The sequence below is a fragment of the Falco cherrug genome, chromosome 6 (genome assembly GCF_023634085.1).
Source record: "Falco cherrug isolate bFalChe1 chromosome 6, bFalChe1.pri, whole genome shotgun sequence".
Classification (NCBI taxonomy): Eukaryota; Metazoa; Chordata; class Aves; order Falconiformes; family Falconidae; genus Falco; species Falco cherrug.
This window is the reverse complement of record NC_073702.1, coordinates 86283889-86307221: the sequence shown is the minus strand read 5'-3', so window position 1 is coordinate 86307221 and position 23333 is coordinate 86283889. Positions and strand designations below refer to the sequence as shown.

At 47.2% G+C, this 23333-nt stretch overlaps 1 protein-coding gene across 1 annotated transcript; it reads left to right on the top strand.

Moving 5' to 3' along the window:
- The first annotated feature begins 299 nt into the window (after positions 1-299).
- Positions 300-14002, top strand: HNRNPU (heterogeneous nuclear ribonucleoprotein U). Its single transcript, XM_055713599.1, has 14 exons — positions 300-1264; positions 2199-2310; positions 2430-2503; positions 4718-4857; positions 6413-6512; positions 7638-7750; positions 8140-8403; positions 8664-8783; positions 9296-9424; positions 9794-9962; positions 10496-10735; positions 11116-11318; positions 12389-12460; positions 12878-14002. The coding sequence occupies exons 1-14, from the start codon at positions 523-525 to the stop codon at positions 12929-12931; spliced, it is 2532 nt and encodes an 843-aa protein (XP_055569574.1). The 5' UTR covers positions 300-522; the 3' UTR covers positions 12932-14002.
- Positions 14003-23333: the final 9331 nt, after the last annotated feature.

The following is a 23333-nucleotide window of genomic DNA, read 5'->3' as shown; positions in this document are numbered from 1 at the left end:
GTCCCGCCGGCGCGGCGCTGAGGGGACGAGAACGGCTTCCCGCGGCCGCCCGGCCAACATAGCGCGGGCGCGGCTGCGGAGCGGGGCGGGCGCGGGGGCAGAGCTGCTGCCGCCCTTCACGCTGCGCCCTGCGCGGCGCCGGCCGCGGAGCGGGGCCCCCCACGCGTGAAGGCGGCGGGTTTCGCGCGGCGCCGCTGCGCTCGGGTGGGTATTTACGGTACGGGCGCGCGCCGGCGGCCGTTACGGTATCGGGGAGGGAGGGGGGGGAGGAGGGACGACGTGCGCGGGGGCGGGGCGGGCAGTGCTGCGTGCTCGGCCCCGCGAGGCGCGTCTCCCTCGCGAGCTCGGTGAAAGGATTTGGCGCCAGGCGGGTCCGCTCTGCAGCTGCCGCAGCCGCACGAACCAGCCGCGCCACCCACCCAGCCGCCTCCCGCCGGGGCCTCGACCCAGCGCCGCCGCCGCCGTCCGCCCCAGCACAGCGTCGCCCTCCCCCCGCCGCCCAGGGATCGAGCCGCCGCCGCCATGAGCTGCTCGCCCGTGAACGTGAAGAAGCTGAAGGTGTCGGAGCTGAAGGAGGAGCTGAAAAAGCGGCGCCTCTCCGATAAGGGCCTCAAGGCCGAGCTCATGGAGCGGCTCCAGGCCGCGCTAGACCAAGAGGAGGCCGGCGGGGGAGGCCCCGCCAGCAGCGCAGTCGAGCCTGGCAACGGCAGCATGGAGGGGGAGGCGGCCGAGAGCGGCGGGGGCGCCTCGCAGCTCCACCAGGGGGGAGGCCCCGACCAGGCCGCGGCCTCCACCGCGGAGGACGACGACGAGGAAGGGCTGGAGGCCGCCGATGGCGACGCCATGGAGCTGGGCGAGGAGAACGGCGAGCGGGCGGGGGCCGGGGGCGGCCCCATGGAAGAGGAGGCGGGCGGCGAGGAGGAGGAAGAGGAGGAGGAGGAGGATGAGAACGGAGACGACCAGGGATTCCAGGAGGGGGAGGACGAGCTCGCCGACGAGGAGGAGGCTGCGGCCGGGGACGCCAACGGGCACGGGGAGCAGCAGCCGCAGCAGCCCCAGCCGCAGCCGCAGCAGCAGCCCCCGCCGCTCCTCCAGCCACGCGGCGCCGCCAAGGAAGCCCCCGGCAAAAGCGCCAGCGGCGCCTCGGGGCCCCCGGCGGCGGCCGCCTCCGGCCCGGCGGGCCCCGCCAAGCAGCAGCAGCAGCAGCAGAAGAAAGCGGAAGGCGGCGGTGGCGGCGGCCGCCCCGGGGCCCAGGCCACCGGGGGTGAGTGTGCGCGGCAGGGAGGGGGGAAAGGCCGTTAATCCCATCCCCCCGTCGCGGGAGCTCCCATGGGGGGGGGGGGGGGGGGGGGGTGACGGCCGGGAGGGCGGTTTCCGGGGCGCGGGCGCGACGGCGGCGCCTCCAGCGCCCCTCGCGTGCTGCCGCGCGGGCCCCGCGGCGCGAGCAGGGGCGCGGGTCCCGCGAGGGGCCGCCGCGCGGAGGAGGAGGAGGAGGGGCCGCGGCGGGGGGAGGTGCGGGGAAGGGGCCGCGGCGGCGGGCCCGGGGGGGGGGGGGGGGAGGGGGGAGGGGTGGCGGCGGAGGGGCCGCTGGGGCGCGCTGTATTGTGCTGAGGAGCGCTGGGCGGCGTGACGTCACTTCCGGCCTGGCCGCTGCACGGGATGGCGTTGGGAAGGCCGGGTACAATGGAGGCGGGAGGAGGCGGAATCCCTTCCCTGCAGGCAGCCGGGCGGCGCGGCCCCGCGCGGGGCTCCCGCCGGGCTGCCGGGAGGAGGCGCAGTCGTGCGGATCGCGCGGTGTCCTTGCGAGCGGCCGGGAATGTCCTGCGGGGGGGGGGGGGGGGCGGCATGGCGGCGCGGGAGGGTTTTGTGTTGCCTTCCCCCCCCCCCCCCCGCGATTTTTTTTTTTTTTTTTAATATCATTATTTTTTCCCTTCTCCGTCTGGCTTTTCTGTGAGGATATTAACATCGAGGAGTGTACCAGCACTCGAGATAAAGCGATTTAGCAGACGAATTTTGAGTCTTTACAGAAAATTCCAGAGGCGCGTTTTTATCTTGGTACAAAGAAAAATTCTTCTTTAGGCTACTTTGCTCATGCTGTAGGTTCTTAACGGTTTCCAAGCTGGAACCATTGTATAGGACTTCATTCCCGATTAAAGAATCACTGCGTGTAATTAAAATAAATCATTATTCTCTTACAGGAGACACTAAAACGGAACAAAAACCTGGTGAAAAGAAGAGAGGAGTGAAGAGACCACGTGAAGACCATGGCCGTGGATATTTTGAATACATTGAAGAAAATAAATACAGCAGGTAAATGAGCATGATGCTGGGCAGCGTTTTTGGTAAAGAGAAGTGAACTGCAGAAATGTGTAATTTAGCAGTGTGAAAATGCATGTAGCTTTATTATCCTTCGGTTTTGTTTTCCTCAGGGCCAAGTCCCCTCAACCACCTGTTGAAGAAGAAGATGAACATTTTGATGATACAGTGGTTTGTCTTGACACTTGTGAGTAAAACATGCTTTCATCTTAAAACCACACTTTCTGAAATGTGGGGTGAATACATTTCTTGTCTTCCATTACTAAATAACTTCTAGGGAAAAAAAAAAACCCTACTAGAAAAGGTGTTTCCACTCATTTTCAGTATAGAAAAGAACAGAAGCGTATATAGGTCTTTATATTAGCAGTGATAAGCTTGGGTTTTCCATGAAGCTTGTGATACCATAGAGTTTTCTGAGCAGATCTTAACCAGAACACTAATCTAGCCTGAAAAGCAAGGTGGCAAGTGTAGAGTGAGCACAGAACACCCTGGAAACAGCTTCAGAAACCAATGATAACAGCACACGAGCTTTTCACCTTTTCAGAAAGTCCTGAGAGTCAGTAGTGGAGGTAGTTGTAGCAGTGGTATTTGAAAAGTGAGGTTGGTGCATAACTTGCTGAGGCCCTGTTTACATGTCGGCCAGCAGAGCATATTTCCACATTTTCTGGTAAATTTAACAAAAATATCAGGTAAGACCTCCTTTAAAAGTGACCCATTCATGCAACCTGGGAGTTTGCAGAGCAGGGGGCTGATTTGTGCAAATAGGATGGCAGAGAGAATTGGTCACAAGGGCATAGAAATCGAAAAATACCTAGAAACAGTGGGTTTGATTTTGAGGCAGATTACAAGTGCCACTGTTAGTGGTGAAGTACCATGACTGGGGCAGAGCTGACGTTTGTGTTCTGGAGGGTAAGTAAAGGCTTAGTGTGGTATTAGAAATCTTGAATAAGTGATGCTGGAATTTACTGGATTCTTAAAGTGCCACAGAAGGAAAGCTTAAATTTTGGTGTTGTCTGGCATATTTGCCAGTAGTTAGGGCAGTTTTTTCCCAATAAATGTTTGAAATTAAGGAGCTGTTAGTTCATAGCCAAGTAAATTGCGGAAAATGCCATCCTTGACACTTTGGTAACTAAATCTCAAGTATTAGCTGCTAACTTGGTGAGCAGCCACCTTTGTGGGAGCTGCTCACTTTTGCAATAACTGAGTAGTGACTACTTTTCATTATTTCTAGTAGAAAGTTTTGTTACTGGGCAAACTTTAAATCACAGTGTGTCGCTAGACTGCTCAGAGATCAGAATCAAACATAGCTTTAAGACTGAATTGCATAACAACTTGGCATGCTTTTTTCTGGACCGTAATGATCCAGACAAATAAGAGGTTTAGCACTCAAGCGCTTTTTATTACCAGTGTCTTACAAGGAAGCTGGAACTACCAATTCTGCTCTCATTTGTTGTTCCAAAAGTAAACCTGCATGGGTGGGTTTCCTCTCTGTAATTTTATCTGGTTTCAGGTGACAAATAGAAGTACTAATGAGAATACACTTGGATCGCAAATACTGTAGTTGCAACTGGGGATGGCTGTATGCAAACAAAATCATGCATGACAGTTACAGTAATACAGGGAAGAACGCATTTTCGGGTACTTGGGCTGCGTGCTGATTTTATACCAGGGCAGAACAACTCATCCCGTGCTCGTTTTGCTCCTTGTAACTCTCGAATAAGTTTGGAGTTTCTTCTCTAGGTTCTTTGGTCTGGCGCATTGAAGTGCTATATCCTGCACCTTGTCTTACCATTTTGTATTGTCTTTTTGAAACCTACTAGAAGATTAATTTGAAATTTCATGGTATGCAGCTCTGAGGATGCCTGTAAAACAGGGATTCCACTTAAGTTCTGAGAGCGGTAGGTGAATTCATAGTGCGGGTAGTGTTTCTTAGGTAAGATAGGTTCTCTTACCACATTCTGTGTTTTTAACCTATATGCACTTGACTTAACTGATTTCATTTTAATTGGCTTAATCTAATTGGACTTGCTAATTGACTATATTAACCAAAGACAGTACTACTTTCAGTACTTAAACAAAAATACTTTGTGTTCCTATTTACTTCTCAGCTGCCTTTAGGTTTGGGCATGGGGGGTATGAAGGCTTCAAAAAGGTATCTAGCAAATAATGCAGAGAGCACAATGCAGGTTCCTCTGCTCTGCGTTGACGGAAATACCCAACGTATTTGGCTGAGCTTCAGTCTGTAGCTCCATCTAGGCTTTCCTGAAAGGTGCTGAGCACTTGCTGGCGGTTTGTCTTCAAAATCACCTTTGAAAGCTGAAATCAACCTTTAATGCATAAACTTGGACAACTGTACTTTATGTTGTAACTCAAGTAAAGAGAATGATTTTTATGTTGGCAGATAACTGTGACCTGCATTTTAAAATCTCAAGAGACCGGTTTAGTGCTTCCTCTCTGACCATGGAAAGCTTTGCTTTCCTTTGGGCTGGAGGGAGAGCCTCCTATGGAGTTTCCAAAGGCAAAGTCTGCTTTGAGATGAAGGTGAGTTAAACCGATGTTTTATGGGAAACTGTTTTGCATGCTTAAATAGAATGTTCTTTATACTTGACAGGTTTTGTGGACTTAGCTGAAACTAATTCAGGTGAACAGGACTTTCAGAAGGCCTCTGATGAGCCTGTGAAATGGTTCATGATAAAAGGTGGCTCAATTTGCAGAACTGCTTTCTCTTCTATAAGAACTTTGATTTAACAAAAAAAAAAGCTTGCATTTGCCCTGAATGTATAACTTCTAGTCTCATTTTTGAATCAATAATTTATTTGGCGCCTCATGTATCAACACTTTAAGAATTTTGATGTTCGCTAGTCAGAAGTTTGCTTGTACTTTCAGAAGATTACAGAAAGCTTGGCTTCTTTTAAAAAGGGAATATAAATTATCCCAGCAGTCCTTTTTTCTGTTCCTGCTTAGTCTGAGTTTGACCTGCTCTAAGCAGGGATTTAGGCTAGATGACCTCCAGAGGTCCCTTCCAAGCTGAATAAGTCTGACTTGCAAACACGGTGAATGGGAGTGTTTAGCAGGTACTTGCATTTTGGGAGCAAGAGTTCTCCTAAATGATAAGAACACTCTTTGTCAATCAGCCTTGTAATAAACAGATTTCTCCTTTGTTGATTAAAGGATAACAGGAAGTACAAAGCCTGACTTTTTTCCCCTGACTTAACAGTGTTAAAGGCTGCTTTGCATATGATGTGCCTGTGTATATAATGCTTACTCTGTTCTATCCCTCTAGTGCTTTCAAATACACCCCCTATGGTGAGGAGTGGGTAGTGATCCCATTCTTCATGCTCTTGCATCGAGTGACTTCTGTGTCTGTTGGTACCCCTAACTTTTAGAAGGCCAATGAAGTGAAATTGATGTCAGTATTTATTGCCCTGTTCACTTTCAAATCAGTTTCACCTCAGTCACCTGACTTGAATAGTTGTGGAAAACTGGTAGATGCTGATCAGTTTTTCACTTTAGTTTGGTGAAGTTTGTAAAGGCTGTTAGAAAATAGCTGGTTGCCTACAGACTCCAGTGCTTTTAGGTGTTTGGGTTTTTTTAATCTGGTTGTGTTGTTTGGAAGCTGGCAGCTTGCCCAGGAAGTCTGCTTAATGTGGAAAGGGAGGAGTATAATATTTTCCCCAGTCTATATAAAACCATTTCTTAGTACATCATCATATTTTACTGGCAGAGTAGTTTACTGTTAACCCCAAGTTTATGGCATTTATTTAATATATATATATATACACATCTTGCTTGTGATTTTAATACGGTATCAAAAAGATTAAGGCTTTTGTCTGCTGAGAGGGACGGCTCTGGCTTTGAGGTGCTTTGAAGGTATATGGTATCTTGCATCTTCATTGCCCCACGAGGAGATGAAACTATTTAGCCATTGGCTTGTGGTTTCACATACTTAAGCATGTTTTATTTTTGCAGAAGGTGATTGCTCAGACTTAGCAAAGATTTAACCAAAGTGTAAAGGTTCCAGATGTTGCCTTTGTGTTCCCGTCTTGTTACTGTCTAATAAATACTACGTACCTTTTCATGAATAATTTAAAAATAGGTTACAGAAAAGATTCCTGTTAAACACCTGTATACAAAAGACATTGACATACATGAAGTACGAGTTGGCTGGTCACTGAACACAAGTGGAATGTTGCTTGGTAAGTAAGACTTGAACATTTGATTATTTTTGTGTTACTGTGTGCATGGTTGAAGTTTTAAGGTTTTTTTCTTAGCAGATGGGAAAAGCTTAGTGACTCTAATTCGTGTGTTTTGAAAAGTGGTCTTGAATTGTTCAGTGAACATGGTGCAAGAAAGTTTATTATTTGGAACAAATAAAATGGTTAAGTATTTGGGCCTGTAAGGAGTACGTGATTTGAGAGTTAATTCTTTTAGTGGTCAGGTATGGGTTGTGGGAGAACATTCTGGAAGACCTGACAAGATTAAGGATTTCTCCTTTTCTTGTAGCATCATAAAATAGGAAGAGGGTTTTTCTTGCTGGCCCTTTTCCACTTCCTGCCCCTCCCCCCACTTCTTTTTTGAAGTGTGGGGCATGGTGTAAGATTGAACCAGTGAAGAAAAAATCCTGGATAACTACATTGTCATCCTTTTGGCTTGGGGGGAGAATCCTCATTTCTGAAAGTAGCTAAGGAGAAAGTAGTAGGATTTCATTACCTATATGGGAACTGATCATAATGGTTTTGATAGCTGATACCTGCTGCTGAGATGCATCTTTGTGGGAAATGTAAATTAATTGGTATGTTCTGACAGCAGCAGCAGCTTTATAGTTAAGCACTTAAGTTTCACCTGAATCCTTGTGGTTGATGCTTCCTGTTAGCTTGTTCCTTGCAGCTTCATCCTCAGCTGTTGCATAGCAGACATTCAGCCTAAACTCCCTTTTAAAATGGGGAGGGGTAAGTGTTACTGGAGACTAAAGTCAGAAAGCCTTTCTGACTAACTACGCTGCAGGTACACTGATACATAATCAGGTCTTTAAAAATGCTTGCTCATGTCTTTATCTGGCAGTTCAGTTTTATGTCAACATGAATCTGGAACCAGCAGCATGAGGCTTTTAAAACTGGGATGGGGAGATGCTGCTGTTCCATCTCAAGTGATAGTATTTGTGAATAAAAGAATGAGCTGTAGCTCTTTGGGGGTCATGGCTTGTTTTGGCATGAATAAGAACATTCTGAACAGCAGCTTACTTAAGTAGCTGTGAAGTGATTGTATTTCTAGAAGGGTAGGTGAAAATGCCTCTTTTTAATAAGTTTAAATTATTTCTTCAGGTGAAGAAGAATTTTCTTATGGGTATTCTCTAAAAGGAATAAAGACATGCAATTGTGAGACTGAAGACTTTGGTGAGAAGTTTGATGAAAATGATGTGATTGGATGTTTTGCTGTAAGTTTTCACTTAATATTTTCTTTTGAGGAAAAACACCCTTGAATTTTTAGCCTGCTTTATGAGAAGCAGTAAATCAAACACAGAGAAACTTGGAGCAAGAGAGAGTATTTAACATAGGGAGGAGGTAGAAAGAGCAGGTATTGCCTACCAGCAGTGACTGCTGTCAACATGTCAAGATCACATATGCACAGACAAATGTGTTTAAAGCTTTTAAAAAAAAAGAATCTTAAACAAGATGATCGTTGCCAGTAACTTACTTTAAGACAACTTTTAAGTAGTTACTTTATGATGTAGCAGTGTATAGCCAACATAGTGATAAGACTAATAAAACTTTATAGAGCGAGGTGAGTAACTTTATCCAAACTAATGCTTTGTCTGAAAACCAGAATTTTGATGGTGACGAAGTGGAACTCTCATACTCCAAGAATGGACAAGAGCTTGGTGTTGCATTCAAAATAAGTAAGGAGGTTCTTGATGGGCGACCACTCTTCCCCCATGTTCTCTGCCATAACTGTGCAGTTGAGTTCAACTTTGGTCAGAAGGAGGAACCTTACTTTCCTGTACCTGAAGAATACACCTTCATCCAGAAGGTCCCCCTGGAGGATAGGGTCCGAGGACCAAAGGGACCTGAGCAAAAGAAGGATTGCGAGGTAAGTTTGTTGGTGATAATCTGAAAGTTGTTAAAATAGATGAACAGAAGTGGTAGAGTTTAGGCAGACTGTTGTACACCACCACTCTGACCTTTTTGTTTGGGATCTTTAACACTTGGTATCCTGTGACCCTTCACACACATACATAACCCCAGTGCCCCTGCGAGCCTCACTCGGTTTACATTAGGCTTGCTGGTCTAAGCTGAGTATTAAAGAAGAATCTTTGAACTAGTATCTCAAGTACAGATCTGTCGTCATAGGTGGTGATGATGATTGGCTTGCCTGGAGCTGGCAAGACTACATGGGTTACCAAACATGCAGCAGCAAATCCTGGGAAATACAACATTCTTGGGACAAATACTATTATGGACAAAATGATGGTAAGTGATAATACAGTATTTTGTTTGTTCATACATTAAAGACTTGCTGTAAACCTGAGGTCTTTGGCTACTATGGGATTCTTTTGTATCAAAGAAATACAAGAAACCAGCTACTGGTTAGCTAGAAGATTTTTATCTTGCTGGGCTGCTAACTTGTACATGGCACAGCAGGATTCTGAAGCTTTTTGTGGTACTACATAAGAAACAGTCAGCTGTTGTTGACTGTTTAAGTATCTCTATTTCTCTTTATGTTGCTGTCCTCAGAACATTTAGCTTTGACTTAGTGACGTGGTGAGTGTACCTTAGGTTCAGCTGTATTGATTCACCTAGAGTCTTTGTGTGTATAAAGCTCTTCTGTCTTTGGGAGGCTTTGGGAATTTCATTCAAAAGTTTGTAGCTGTGGCCTTGAATTTGAACAATCCTTGAAGCCAGGTGAAAAATACTTAGAAAAAAACCCCATCAGCCACATGTATCAGGGCTATTTTTTTTTAACTCTGGAAATCTCTCTGTAGGTTGCAGGTTTTAAGCGGCAGATGGCGGACACTGGAAAACTTAACACGCTGTTGCAGAGAGCTCCACAGTGTCTTGGAAAGTTCATTGAGATTGCAGCTCGTAAGAAGCGGAATTTCATTTTGGATCAGGTAGAAGCTTCAGTGACAAATGGTTAAGGAAATTGTTATAGGCTGTAGTGCAGTAATTAAATGGGATTAAAGTTACATTGTAATAGCAGTTGTTTCACTTACTGACTTACTACTCATTCAGGGGACGCAGAGTTGAGATATTACTACAAATGCTTGTGTGAACTTCTCTGGATTTATGGGATGTGGGAGGAATAGTGTTTTAACACGTGGATATGAGCTCGTAACTTTGCATTATGCAGCATCTTTATGTCCAGTTATTTGTAAACTTCATTGCAAGCTCTTGTAGAGGTGAAGTCTATACACCATAAGTTGACTTCCTTAACTCTTACAATGACAGCTACGTGTAGTAAGTTACTGCATTTTTTTCAGACAAATGTGTCTGCAGCTGCGCAGAGGAGAAAAATGTGCCTGTTTGCAGGCTTCCAGCGCAAAGCAGTTGTTGTTTGCCCAAAAGATGAAGACTACAAGCAAAGAACACAAAAGAAGGCAGAGGTGGAGGGAAAAGATCTTCCAGAGCATGCAGTTCTCAAAATGAAAGGCATGGAACATAATCCTATACTGTGTTTTAGGATGCTGAGTATCTGTTTAAAGGATTAAGTAAACGTGAAGTCTAAAAAATCACTTTATCTTAAACAGTTGTACTTAAACAAAACTGGAAGACTATTGTAACTTGTAGGATAACACTATATTGTGTTCCCTCTGCTGCAGTCCTTAACACTACTCAGTTATGCTGATATGCTTCATGCAGATGCACAAAGCTGTCTTGGCATAAAGTGCCCTATATAAGTGACATATTTGGCAGAAACTGGTATTCTGAGTGGAGGCTTATAAAAGAAAAAAAAGATACAGGCAGAATGTTTTCGAGGTTTGGAACAGTACTGGCAACTCCATGAAGACCTTTTTATTTCTTTTGTCACTGTTACATTTCTTAAATGCTCAAATTATGTAATTCTGTCCCTATGCTGAGGGAATGCAGGGGGTGGGAGGAAGAATGGGAGAAAGGTGGTTAAATTACGGCTTTGATTGTAGCTGAATGTAGATGCTGAATACTCAGTGTTTTTGCAATTATAGGGAACTTCACACTGCCAGAGGTAGCAGAATGTTTTGATGAAATAATCTATGTAGAGTTGCAAAAAGAAGAAGCTCAGAAGCTTTTGGAACAATATAAAGAAGAAAGTAAGAAATCTCTTCCACCAGAAAAGAAGCAGAACACTGGCTCAAAGAAGAACAAGAAGAGCAATAAAAATCAATTTAATAGGGGTCAGAGAGGACGTGGAGGATTCAACATGCGGGGCAACTTCAGAGGAGGAGGTGAGCCTAGAAATAAGCCAGTCAGTTTTGGAGGTTTCTGCTGCTGGAGGAGGGGAAGGTCTGTAGCAATTAGTACAAAGTGAGTTGTCCAACTTGTGAAGTGAGGATTGGCAGAGTCCTGGATGACGCTGTTCACATGGCTTGAGGCCCAGCTTTCAGTTTTTATGTTAGTTTTGGTGTTCACTTGTGTACCAGACTGTGTTGGGGTGTGTGTGTGTGCGTAAGTGTCATGTTAAAAATACCATTTTTTTTTTCACTCTGAGCAGGTGACTTAATATTTTCGTTGACATCTGTACCATCATTATTTTGAAAAATAATCTTTACCTAAGAAATACTTAAGACCTAACAATTACTTGATTGAAGTAACTCTTTCCCTGCAGTCCCTGGCAATCGTGGTGGATACAACAGGAGGGGAGGCAACATGCCTCAGCGAGGTGGTGGAGGTGGCGGTGGCGGCGGTGGCAGCAGTGGTGCAGTTGGCTACCCATATCCTCGTGGCCCTGTCTTTCCAAGCAGAGGTGGCTACTCAAACAGAGGAAACTATAACAGAGGTGGAATGCCCAACAGGGGAAACTACAACCAGGTGATGCTTTCGGGGGGCAATGGTTTTTTTTTGGATTTTTGGATGATGTTAGAAAGGTTTGGTGGCTGTGAATAACCTCAGACTTGGTTGTGGTACTACGCTAATCCCACACGAAAAGGCCTGGCTTTGTAGTTCAGTGTATGTGCCCAGAGCTCTGAATGTTGGCGTGAGAAACACTGATGCTGACTGTTTAAAAGATGAAGATTTTTTTTTAGGGGGTGTTTTGATTTTTCTTTATTATTTTTTTTCCGTCTCTCCACATAGTAGTAACCGTTGTTTAGCCTTAGGGTTAAGGTATATCTTTACCAAGCATTTGGGGAACTTTCTGGAAATAGCTCTGGAGAGAGTCTTTGTTTTGGTGTCTGGTATCAAACACAACTGGTAAAGACATACTGGTGATGGAATATCAGTGGAAGTATTTGAAAACATAATTTGGATTACTGCAGAGCCAGCAGATGGAGCCCAAGCCAGTAACCATGGCTCTGGCCTGTCTGATGCTGACAAACAGGGGAAATGCAATATTTTATCTACTGGTGTCATTGTCCTTTGGTTTTTGTACCATAACTTTTATTTGAAGTTCTGTGGACTAGCTCTTCTTCTATTTTCAGTTGTGTGACCCATATCCCTTTGTCTGATCAGATAACACATCCTTATAGCAACTACCGCCTTTCCTAACTAAAAATAGGCAAGCTCTTGTATTTTTAGTTGTCCTGCTGCAGTTTAGCAGCTGGAAATAGGGTGAGTGAAAACTAGATTAGCTGGCTTTCCAGACCACTGGCAACAAGAGTTTGAGCTGGCTTATTAATTCCAAGGTTCTTGCCCCGTGTTTAAGGCACAGTTCTTCAGAGGGGGGAAACTGTTTGTATCCTAGTGTTTTTCAGGGAGGTTATGGTTTTGGGGGGGTTGTTTGGTTTTTAACCTGTTACCTTGCATTTGAAAGATTCTGTATGGTGTGTGGTGTTTTGGTGGCAATACAAAGATCGTTACTAGTTTTGCAAGATTACGAAGATTGTTACACTTTTGAAAAATCTGTATAGGTGGAGTAATTAAAAACCATTGTCCTCTTGCAGAACTTCAGAGGAAGGGGAAATAATCGTGGCTACAAAAACCAATCTCAGGGCTACAACCAGTGGCAGCAGGGTGTAAGTAGTCATAGCTTTACCTTTCCGCTGATTAACTTGAATGTTTCAAAACACTGTCTGTAGTAATTAATGTGTAATCAAAACTGGATAGCAAAATCTTCTAATGCTCGGTGATAGCGCTATAAATAGATTAAGTTTTGCACAGAAACTGGCTTGATGGTCTTGATATATCAAATATCAGCTACGGCTTATCGGTCTTCATGGTATGTAGTATTTGGCTTCACGTTACTACTGTGAAGTGAACTCTTTAACTGCCTTCGGTTCTTCAGGAACTTGCTGCTGTTTGAGAGGACTTGTAATCTGCTCAAGTTCCAGGAGAACTAGATGTTTGTTAAATGCTGCTTTTTTTTTTTCTGTAGTAAATGTAACCAGTATGTGATGACAGGTTAAAATTAACTATTTATCCATTTATTGCAGCAATTCTGGGGTCAGAAGCCATGGAGTCAGCATTATCACCAAGGATATTATTGAATACCCAAATAAATGAACTGATACATATTTCTTCAAAACCTTCACAAGAAGTCGACTGTTTTCTTTAGTAGGCTAACTTTTTAAACATTCCACAAGAGGAAGTGCCTGCGGGTTCCTTTTTTAGAAGCTTTGTGGGTTGATTTTTTTCTTTTCTTTTTTTGTACATTTTTAATTGCAGTTTTAAAGTGATTCGTAAGAGAACCTCAGCATTGTGCACGATAAGAGAATGTGTCAGTATTTCAGGGTTCTACATTTTATCTGTAAAATGTGACTTTTTTTTTACCACAACAAAAGTAAAACGTTGCTTTGTACCTGGTGTCTTTTTATTAAAAAATTTTCTCCTTTTTCCCCATTCCCCAATTTCTAAGAAACAGTCGTGAGTCATGTCACAATACGATAGAAATGTTAGCAACCAGATTCGTATGGAGGCTCCTTAGCCCTCATAAATACCATGAGACTATGTAAAGCTCCATATTACACTCCATCCTCTCTGTGAAGCTTCTGGGTGGGGAGGGGAGGAGGGGGAGGTAAAAGTTTCTGGCAATAACTAGGACTTTTTTTTGTAACATTTGGAACTCAATAAGATGTTGGGGGCAAAGAGGAAACCTGGGGCTAAATAGCGAAGGTGGAGTGTATGTAGAAGCTCTTAAAGTTGTAAAACTTGGTTGCATTATTTGTGGAGGCTCAAACTTGTGAAGGTACAACACCATAATTTCTTTTCCATTTGTTCTGCATTTTGATTCTGAAAAGAAGCTGGCTTTGCCCATTTCTTATTAAACAAAACTTGTTGTAAATCCAGTTGTCTAATGGGATCTATATGAAGTTAGCTGTGTGTCTGTATAACTCTTTTTTCCCCACAAAATACTGTATACCTAGTGTGCTTGTAGTAGTTACTCCACCATTTTGTAAGCTAATGAAACTGTGAGTCACCCATTTTATATCTAATTTTTAATCATGTCAATTCTCAAATGGGTGTATCTCCTTAGCCTGCTGATTCCTTTTCTCTTTAAAGAAAGTGGGTGGAGAAATTTAACTCTAGACGTTTGTTTGCAATAAAATAAATTCATTTTACTCTTGTTTTGGGATTGTCGCCATCAGGGTCTAAAATCCCTTTAAGGCTATAAAGAGGAAGAGAATGTATGAAAGCGGTGATGTTGGACAGTTTCAAACTCATTACTGTATACATGCTGAAATACTCGTGTTTCGTTAAAAATCTGAACTGGTGGTTGCTCTGTTAGAGATATCACATGTATAATCTCACAATTTTTTAACATGGTTATATGTATAGGGCAAAAGTCTTTGAGTTGCGCTTGCATCATGTAAATTCACTGAACCTATTTATTGTAAAACACGTGAGGGAAGGAGCGGGGGAAGAAACTGGACAGGGAGCAGGACAGGAGGGTTGTTGTGGATCATGAATCCTGGAGTCGGGACAGAGAGCTTCAATTTGTTTTAACTGCTATTTTGTTCAGATTTATGCTCTTGTAAAACTGTAGTGGCAATGTTAGCTGCTAATTTCCTTGCATTTTAATGCCGTAAGACAGGGGAGAGAGAGAACCGTCCCAAGTCGGACTTGTGGCATACGTGTGAGAGCACATGTCACTGCCAGCATCTGGGCTTGGGAGTTGCCGCGTCCCTCATGGCGGCGTACAGACTAGCGGAGGCTTACCAGCAGCAGCCTAGGTGTAGAGTCGGTGTAGCGTGCTTGCAACTTTTTTCAAATGTTAGTCGATTTCTAAGTCTTCGGAAGTAAAGACAAAGTTGTGTTGCTCTTCTAGCCTTTATAGCAGATGACCTTGCATATTGACATTAAACATTAACAGCACCACCTCCTTGTTAATATTGCTTTAAGTCATCCCTTTTCTTTGAATGAGGAAAATGTAAAAGTGTCTTTAAAGGACTATTTAATGAATAGACCTGTGGGGGATCTAAACCCCAATCTGTTTTGCTGAAATGGAATTTTCTTTAGACTTGCAAAAAGACCTTAGTGTAATCGAAGTCCATCTCCCTTCTACCTTCCTCACCAGAACTAACACTTTGTATGGAGTGCTGATCCTTTGCTTATTTTGGTACTCTATAAAATTATATAGTCATAAACTGAAAATATAAGAGCCTACACTTAACTATGTGGTTGTAAAGCTTGTATTTTAATTCAAAAGTCTGGGATGTTTTGTTTTCAATTCTTCAATATATGGTGTTTGGAGGAAAAAAAAAAAAAACAACCCACAAAACAAAAAACGACAAAAAAGCCCCTTGACAACAGCTTGTACAGAAAGGCTATTACCTAGGAGATGGCTCCTAAAGGAAGCGAAGGCGGTGGAGAAGGGAGCGATGGCTCCAGGAAGGTGAGGGCAGCCCAGCTGTGCGTTGGCAGGGCGAGAGGGCTGAGCCATCTGCCGTGTTGAGTAACTCCTTGCAGCTTACAAGGACTTGTTTACACGAGGAGTACCTGTGCTGCAGCAGCCACACTGCTGGCAGCGGTGGTGCAGGGCTCGTGACGCCACGAGGGTTTGGGGTTCGTGTGTGCTGGGGGTTTTTCCCGAGTGGGAGTACAAAGTGGGTTTGCTTTTTTTTTTAATTAAAGGTGGTTTGGCTTTTTTACTAATTGGGGCGGGGGGAGGGTGTTGCTAATGTCAGTACAAAGCTGGAGAGCCTGGGACCTGGTTCGGTAGTAGGAAGGCGGTGTATGATGCCTGTGCAGCTATTGGTAGCAGTAGTGCTGCTGCTGCTGGTACTCTCGCTGCCCTGTCTGCTGAAGCTGACGGCATCTGTCATCTTACAACAGGTTGTAACCACCCTGCACAGCCACGTGTGCTTAGCTGCAGGCGGAAGGTCTGTGCTGGATATGTCAGGGTAGGGGGAAGTTCCCATTTAAAAATCAGATGAAAGACTACTCCAGTTGTATTTCTGCCTTTGCTAGTACATCACCTAGGATACACAGGGTGTAAACAGAGGTGCTTCCCTGACACACTGTGCTCTTAGAAAGGGGTAAGAGTAAATGGGCTGTGTAAGTGGGCTCTCACCTGTGGGACAACAGGGCCTGGCTTTTGTTGGGGGGGGGGGGGGAACCTTTTGAGGTCCCAGCCCCCAGCCCTGCTGGCACGGGCTGGCCCCTCTGGCGTGCGGCGCGGGGCGCACTCAGTGGCGCTGGCATGTGCATGGGAGCTCCGCGTCCGAGTGCACCCATACGCAGGCTCCTTTTGGTGCCTATTGCAGGATAATTCTTGATCAGTAAAGATGTTTTTAGAAATTCTACTCCATTTTTCCAGTAGCAGAATGAATCAAACCCATGTTCCGGCAATGCCACCTGCGGTCTGTGCCACTTGAGTTAAAAAAAATACAAGATTATTCTTTATGGTGTAAGCTACTAGGTTTCCTTTTGTAATCTCTTCCAATGCTCTTGAGTGATGTTTTTAATAGAACTAGGTGATAAAGTCATCTTTTGAAGATTTGGAGGTTCCCTTGTTCGTGACCTTTTGGAAAACTAGGCCAGCGCTTTCTGAAAGCGTAACCTCCGAGTAAGCCACGAGAAGTCAGACCAAGTTAGAGATGCGAGGTACTTTAATACTTCTGCAGATGTTTAACTACCAGGGGTTGGGCTCTCCCGAGCAAAGTGTGTGTGTACTGGTAGTTGTGAACTATGGAGGTAAAAGTACGGACGGCTGGAGCTGTCTCAGCCTGAAGCGCTGCAGAGGCTGGGGAGAGCTGTGGGCCGGCCACCAGAAAAAGCCGGTGGGAGGGAAGCGGGCGCTTGGAAAGTGTCAGGGAACCAGCTGGGGCAAAGTTGGAGCAGCAGCTCCGTGTGCGGAGTTTGCCCCACGCCGGAGCCACCCCGTGTCGGGGGGGGCTGTAACAGCAGAGCAGCGATGAGCTTTGTGCAGCTTCTCTCTTGGTGTAGGGGTTTGCGTGGCAAGGCGTTAGTAGTGGCAGGGGTTACAGGGTTGGCTTTTGCGAGAAGCTTCCAGAAGCTTCCCCCACGTTTGGTAGAGCCGATGCCAGCTGGCTCTGAGATGGACCCACTGCTGGCCACGGCTGAGCCCATCAGCCACCGTGGCAGCACCTCCGGGGTGGTATATTAAGAAGGGGGGGAAATGACCGGACAACACGGTTGTGGTGGGGGAGGGGTGGGAACGTGTGAGAGCAGCAGCCCTGCAGCCCCCAGGTCAGGGCAGACGGAGGCAGGAGCTGCTCCAGGTGCCGGAGCGGAGGTTCCCCTGCAGCCCGTGGTGAGGACCATGGTGAGGCAGGCTGTGCCCCCAGCCGGGGGGGGTGCGTGGTGGAGCAGGTCCCCACCCCCAGCCCATGGAGGACCCCACACCCGAGCAGGGGGATGCCCGAAGGAGACTGTGACCCTGCGGGAAGCCCATGCCGCAGCAAGCTCCTGGCAGGGCCTGTGGCCCCATGGGCAGAGGAGCCCAGGCTGGAGGGTTACTGGCCAGGCTTGTGACCCCACAGGCAACCCACGCTGGAGCAGGCTGTTCCTGAGGGACTGCACCCCACGGGGGACCCACGCTGGAGCAGGCTGTTCCTGAGGGACTGCACCCCACGGGGGACCCACGCTGGAGCAGGCTGTTCCTGAGGGACTGCACCCCGTGGAAGGGACCCATGCTGGAGCAGGCTGCTCCTGAGGGACTGCACCCCACGGGGGACCCACGCTGGAGCAGGCTGCTCCTGAGGGACTGCACCCCACGGGGGACCCACGCTGGAGCAGGCTGCTCCTGAGGGACTGCACCCCACGGGAGGGATCCATGCTGGACAGTGCATGGAGAACAGCAGCCCATGGGAAGGGCTGGTGTGTTGGAGAGGTTTATGGAGGACTGTCTGCCATGGGAGGGACCCCAGGCTGGAGCAGGGGAGGGGTGTGAGGAGGAAGAAGCAGCAGAGACAACGCGATGAGCTGACCACAGCCCCCATTCCCCATCCCCCTGTGCCACGGGTCGGGGGACGACATAGAGAAATCCGGAGTGAAGCTGAGGCTGGGAAGAAGGGAAGGGTGGGGAAAAGGTGGTTTTTCTGATTCAAATAGTAATAAATTAAACTAATTTCCCCAAGTCAAGTCTATTTTGCCCACGACAGTAGTTGCTGGGTGATCTCCCTGTCCTTATCCTGACCCACGAGCCTTTTGCTGTATTTTCCTTCCCCTGTCCGGCCAGAGGGGGTGGATGGAGTAGCTTTGGTGGGCACCTGCCATTCAGCCAGGGCCAACCCACCACCCTCAGTGCCCCCAGCATGAGCTCTCTTGCCCCAGTGCCACGGGCCCCTCTGGAGCGAGTCACTGCAAGGAATCAGCTGAAACTGGGACTTGGCCAGTAATTCATCTGGATGTGACTCCTGCCTTAGTTTGTCTTTCTGCCAGTGCTGGGAACGGTAGGAGGATTCAGCAATGCATCGGTTGCTACGTAAACTCAGCTGTAGCTTAAAAAAAAAAAGATGCTAAATGCTTAGCGCATTGTCAGCATCCAAAGGAAAAAAAAAACCAAAACCCAATGCAAATGTAAAAAAAGCTACTATTATAATTACTCATGAGGGTGACTTGATATACAAGTGTTACTTTAGAGCAAGTTTTTCTGTTCTCTTTTCTGGTTTAGTAGACAATCTTTGATCTGCAGAGTAATTTTGGTTCGGGAAGTTACTGAAATCAGAACTCTGGGTAAGACAGCTCAGCCATTTTTCCCCTCAAATGTCTTCATGCTCAAAAAATTTTTATGACTTGGTAGTCAAGGGCAGATGCAATTTACACTAACGATTTGGGGATGTGCTGCTGGTTAGCACACAAGGACTGAAAGGTGCTTGTTATTCTCCCTTAGGTCAGATGGCTGCTTACTAGGACATCTCTGGTAACTAATGTGGCATAAAAATGCAAGTACGGGTTTTCTGGTCTGAGCGTGGCCGTTGTTTCAGTCACGTTAGCCTATGTTAACTGTTCTGCCACCCGGTGCTGGGGGCTCTCCCCCACCAAGCTCCAACACGAACTACTTTGCCGTAGCTGTGGGGAGGTCTGTGCTGGCGAGGAGCACTGACGGAGCACGAGCTCTGACATGGTGCCCATGCCCAAGAGGGTTGCAAAAGAAAAAAGCCCGGAGTAGTCCTGAAGATCTCTCTGGATGCCAATGCATGCTTCAAATACCCCCGACTGTTTACAAGGTGAGAGAAGAGTGAAAGGCTCGATTCTCTCTTTTAGTCTCCATGTAACCAATTCACATGCGGGCAGTCTAGAGCTATGCTGGGGCTGTGCTGAGCTTTCAGCTTTGTGGGGCTGTTGAGCAAGCAGGTAAAATAAGCCCTTGTATTATAAAAGGACTTTTGTCTTTATGGTAAGAAGGTAGTAAGAGATGGGGGAGAGGAAATGAGTAAGCCCTGTTGGAGGGATTTACTGTAATTTGTTTTTTTTTTCTGAAACAAATGATACTTGGGTTTTGCTCACATCATGCTGAGAAGCAAGATTTGGAAATAGCTGAGCTAGCAGAGGCGAGTGCACAGGCAGCATCGTGTGCAGGCGGCGAGCAGCGGGGCGACGTACCAGAGCCTGGCACCTTCACGTCGTGCACACTTGGTCTTCTCTGCTTCATGCTCCCTGCTGCTGCCGCAGCACCCGGGGTGCTGCCGGGCCTCCAGCCCGCAAGCACTGCATCAGAGGGAATGAATTCCTCAAAGCAAAATGGGATGCTGCCTTGCATGGGTGGTCCTCTGCACCGCAGTGGGCTTTTTGTGCCTTGGGTTTTGCAGACTCTCCGTCTCTCAGTAGGTCCCAGGACGGCAGGAATGCTGTATGCAAGGCCCGCTGAAGATGCCATCCACCCCCCGGCTTGCAGCAGGACTGGCATGCGTACGCAGGTCAGCCAGGGCTTTGTCTGGCTGAAGCTTGAAAACCTGCAAGGGTGGAAATTATGTGACCTCCCTGCGCAACCTACTCCAGCGCTGCGCTGCCCCCGTAGCAAAACAGCTTGTCTGGCTCCCAAGCCAGAGTTTGTGGCCATTGCCCCTGCTGCATCACCTGCAACCATCAAGAGGCTCCTGCAGATGGTGTCAGGCAGTTACCAGGTCACCCCACAGCCTGCTCCTCCAGACCAAGTCCAACTCCTTCCACCGCTTTTCCAGAGGGTGTGCACTTGAGCTCCCTGACCACCTTGGGAGCCTTTCACTGGAGCCTCCATGGTTTTTCAACATCCTCATTGACTGGGAGGCCCAAAGCTGGACAGCAACAGTGGACACACTGCCTCAGCAGTGTCACATACCGGGGGATAAGTGCATCCCTTGATTTCTTGGCCGCGCACTTCCTGATGGAGCCCAGACTGTGGTTTGCCTTATTTGCAGTGAGAACACTCTCTTGGCCTGTGTTCAACTTGGCATCCACTGCGAGCCCCATCCTTTTCAGCAGGACGGCTACTCAGCTAGCTGCTTCCCAGCCTCCGGTGGACACTCCAGTATGCAAGCAGCCACATCATCATCATCATCATCATCATCATCATCATCATCATCATCATCATCATTATCATCATCATCATCATCTAATAACAAAACCAAAAACAACAACAACAAAACCACCACCACTAATAATAATAATAAAAATAATAATATTTTTTTAAAAAATCTAATTTATTGCTAAATAGCAAGCCAAGCACCTAAAAAGAAACATTAGATGTAACAACTTGTGCAAATTAAATGTCTTGTGCATCCTGTCTGTTTGCTGAGAAACCTCAGAGAAAGTGGCTGGGATGGCGCAATAAGAATTATTTCAGTACTTACATAGCAGAGAAGGCACAAACACTTAAATTGTCACAAAACGCATTTGGTTTCCAGACCTAGGGCCTTCCTTCAGTCACACCTTGTGTAAGAACTTGCGGGTCCCTTTTTTACAAGGAGTAGTATTTCCCGTGCAGAGCAGGGGCTGCCGGCACTGGGGCTGCCCGGCTGGCTCCTGCACGTGGCTGCGGCAGGAGCTGCTTTCTTGGAAAGGAAGGAGAAGGTGGAAGGAATCGTGGTTGACTCAGTGCTCCGGTCCACGGGGCAGCACGCTGAGCCCAGCCCTGCTTGGCATTGAGGAAAACTCCACGGTCTTGCTCAGTGGTGAAGAAAGCGGAGGCCGGGAGACGCTTCCAAAGAAACCAGCATCTCCCTGGGGGGTCCCAGACATCCTCGGGAGGGGGCTGCTGCTACCGCTTCGGCAGCCGTGTTGGCACAGCCCCGGGATATTTATGTGCCTCCATGGCTTGGCAGCTGGCCAGTCCTTTTTTATTTTTTTCCTTTAAAGAAACACCCACAGAAGAGAAACTAGAGACTCCCAACAGTTTCTTTCGGCAGATCCTAGTACAGAAAATGAAGAAAAGATTTCAGGAATGATCTTGCTTTTATAGATACTGCCTTGAGAGGTGGATTATCCAGCAAGTACCAAGTGTAAGTATCCTTGTCCGTCTAATTCCGGAACAAACCAGTGAAAATTACACTGCTGAAAGCAACCAACAGGTTGTAGGGGGCAAGGAGGGAGTGCACGGGTTCCTCCTTGAATGGTGGCTGTATCTTAGGAGCTGCAGTTAGTGTGGATCCCATGGGAGGTCACCAGGAGATGGACGGTGTTGCTGATGTATCAACTGATGTACCAGCAAGTTAACTATGAATTCTGTCAGGTTTGCTGCCATACTGGGAGTAGGCGATTTCATACGGGGCTGTGGTTTGCGGCATCTCACAGCCCTGCAGCTCTCGGAGCATTCCTGAAGCGCAGGCAGCACGGCCGCACGCGTGTGTCCACGAGTGTGTGTGTGCACGGGGGCACCCGTGGCTCTGCTTGAACTGAACGTTATCCTGAGGGGGCGGCTTGCTGGCCCTGTGGTAGCTGGGGACTCTGTGACCCACCTAGATGCTCCTGAGATACATCTTGAGAGTGCACATGCTGGTGGTATCCCCAGTAGGATGAATAGTGATGCAGAAAAGGGTGAGTAGAAATGAACGGTGACCGGCTTTGGGGATGGAGAGGACCATCGTGCTGGTCAGTGGGGGTAAGAAGCCCTCTGCAGCCGGGGTTCACAGGGGCTTGGTGAGGTTTAGGAAGAAAAGGCTGAGCTCTTTTTACCCGTCTGGGAGCCCGAGCTGGCCGCTGCTGAAGAAGGCGGCACTTGGAAACTGTCGGAACTGAGAAAGTAAAACGAGTTCTGTCACAGCCTCCCAATGCTGCCTCAGGGTGACCCTCGAGGGCTCTAAATGTTGGATGAAAGTGTTACAAGCACAACAGTGGTAGCTCCAGATTTCTTTGGGGGGGGGCCTGAACAGAGCGTCATCCCCTCTGTTTTGAGGAGCAGATCACTGGAATATTTTTTTTTGCTGTATATTTGCTTTATGAAGGATTCCTGCCACAGCCATTTGTGATAATGTATCTGCCTGATAACAAAATAGTTATTGGCTTTTCATCTTTGCTGCTATCATCTCAGCCAGAGCCTGAATGTTTCCTGACGGGGAAGGGGACGTTAGCTTCCCTTAGATCACTGAAGTAATGTATCCTAAATGTTCTGTTAGCGGGGATTGTGGGCGCCCTGGCTGTGAGTTTGCTCAGAAGGAGCCACAGGCAAATGGGCTGGGTGGATCTCTCATCCCGTTTCCACCGCATCTGTGCAGTGTCACAGCGATGGGGTGGTAAAGGAAGATCTGTCTCATGGTGTTTGGCCACCTGCGGAAGGTGAAGGTGGTAAGAGCTCTTGACCTGGGTGATGGAAAGCATGAGTATCAGTTGGAGTTGTAAAGCTTGTAGGTGAACTCCAAAAACCTGTGCGTGAAGACCAAGATGTCTCATGGATAAATGCACACAGTGATCACCGGAGTTGATCACAAGCCATGTGCCATCAACGGGAGAGATGATCTGTTGTCTGGGGAGAGAAGCCACCATGGCTGAGAGCTCCCCTGCCATCTAACAGCATTTGACAAAATAAACAAGGAGTTAAAAAAAATAAGCAAACCAGCATTTCCTTCTCTCCAGAGCATGAAGACAGAGAGGGGGAACCTTTGCTTCTGTTAAATAGATCACCACGCTATGCAGGCTCGGTATTTTTGGAGCTGTGGCCAGTCTAAAGAGCCCTGCAGTGCTGTCTGGCTGCTCCCACGGCACGGTGTGGCTGCTGCCGGGGGCTCCTGGCACGGCCGGGGAAGCGGAGGGCTCTGAGGCAGTCTCGCTTACAATAGATGACAGAAGTTGGAAGGATTAAAATATCTTCCTCAGAACAAGCTGCTCTTAAGTCTTTCAAACGAGCAGATCCAGGGATGCTGTGACCTCTTCCTGCGGGAACAGGCAGACCCGCTGCTGGATGGCTCTCAGGCAAACTGTGAGCCCACACAGAAAAAATAATAGCACGTGAAAACGTGGGGGCCTACAAACAGTTTTAACCAGGGTGCTGCCAGCCATGAAAAAAAATCTGCA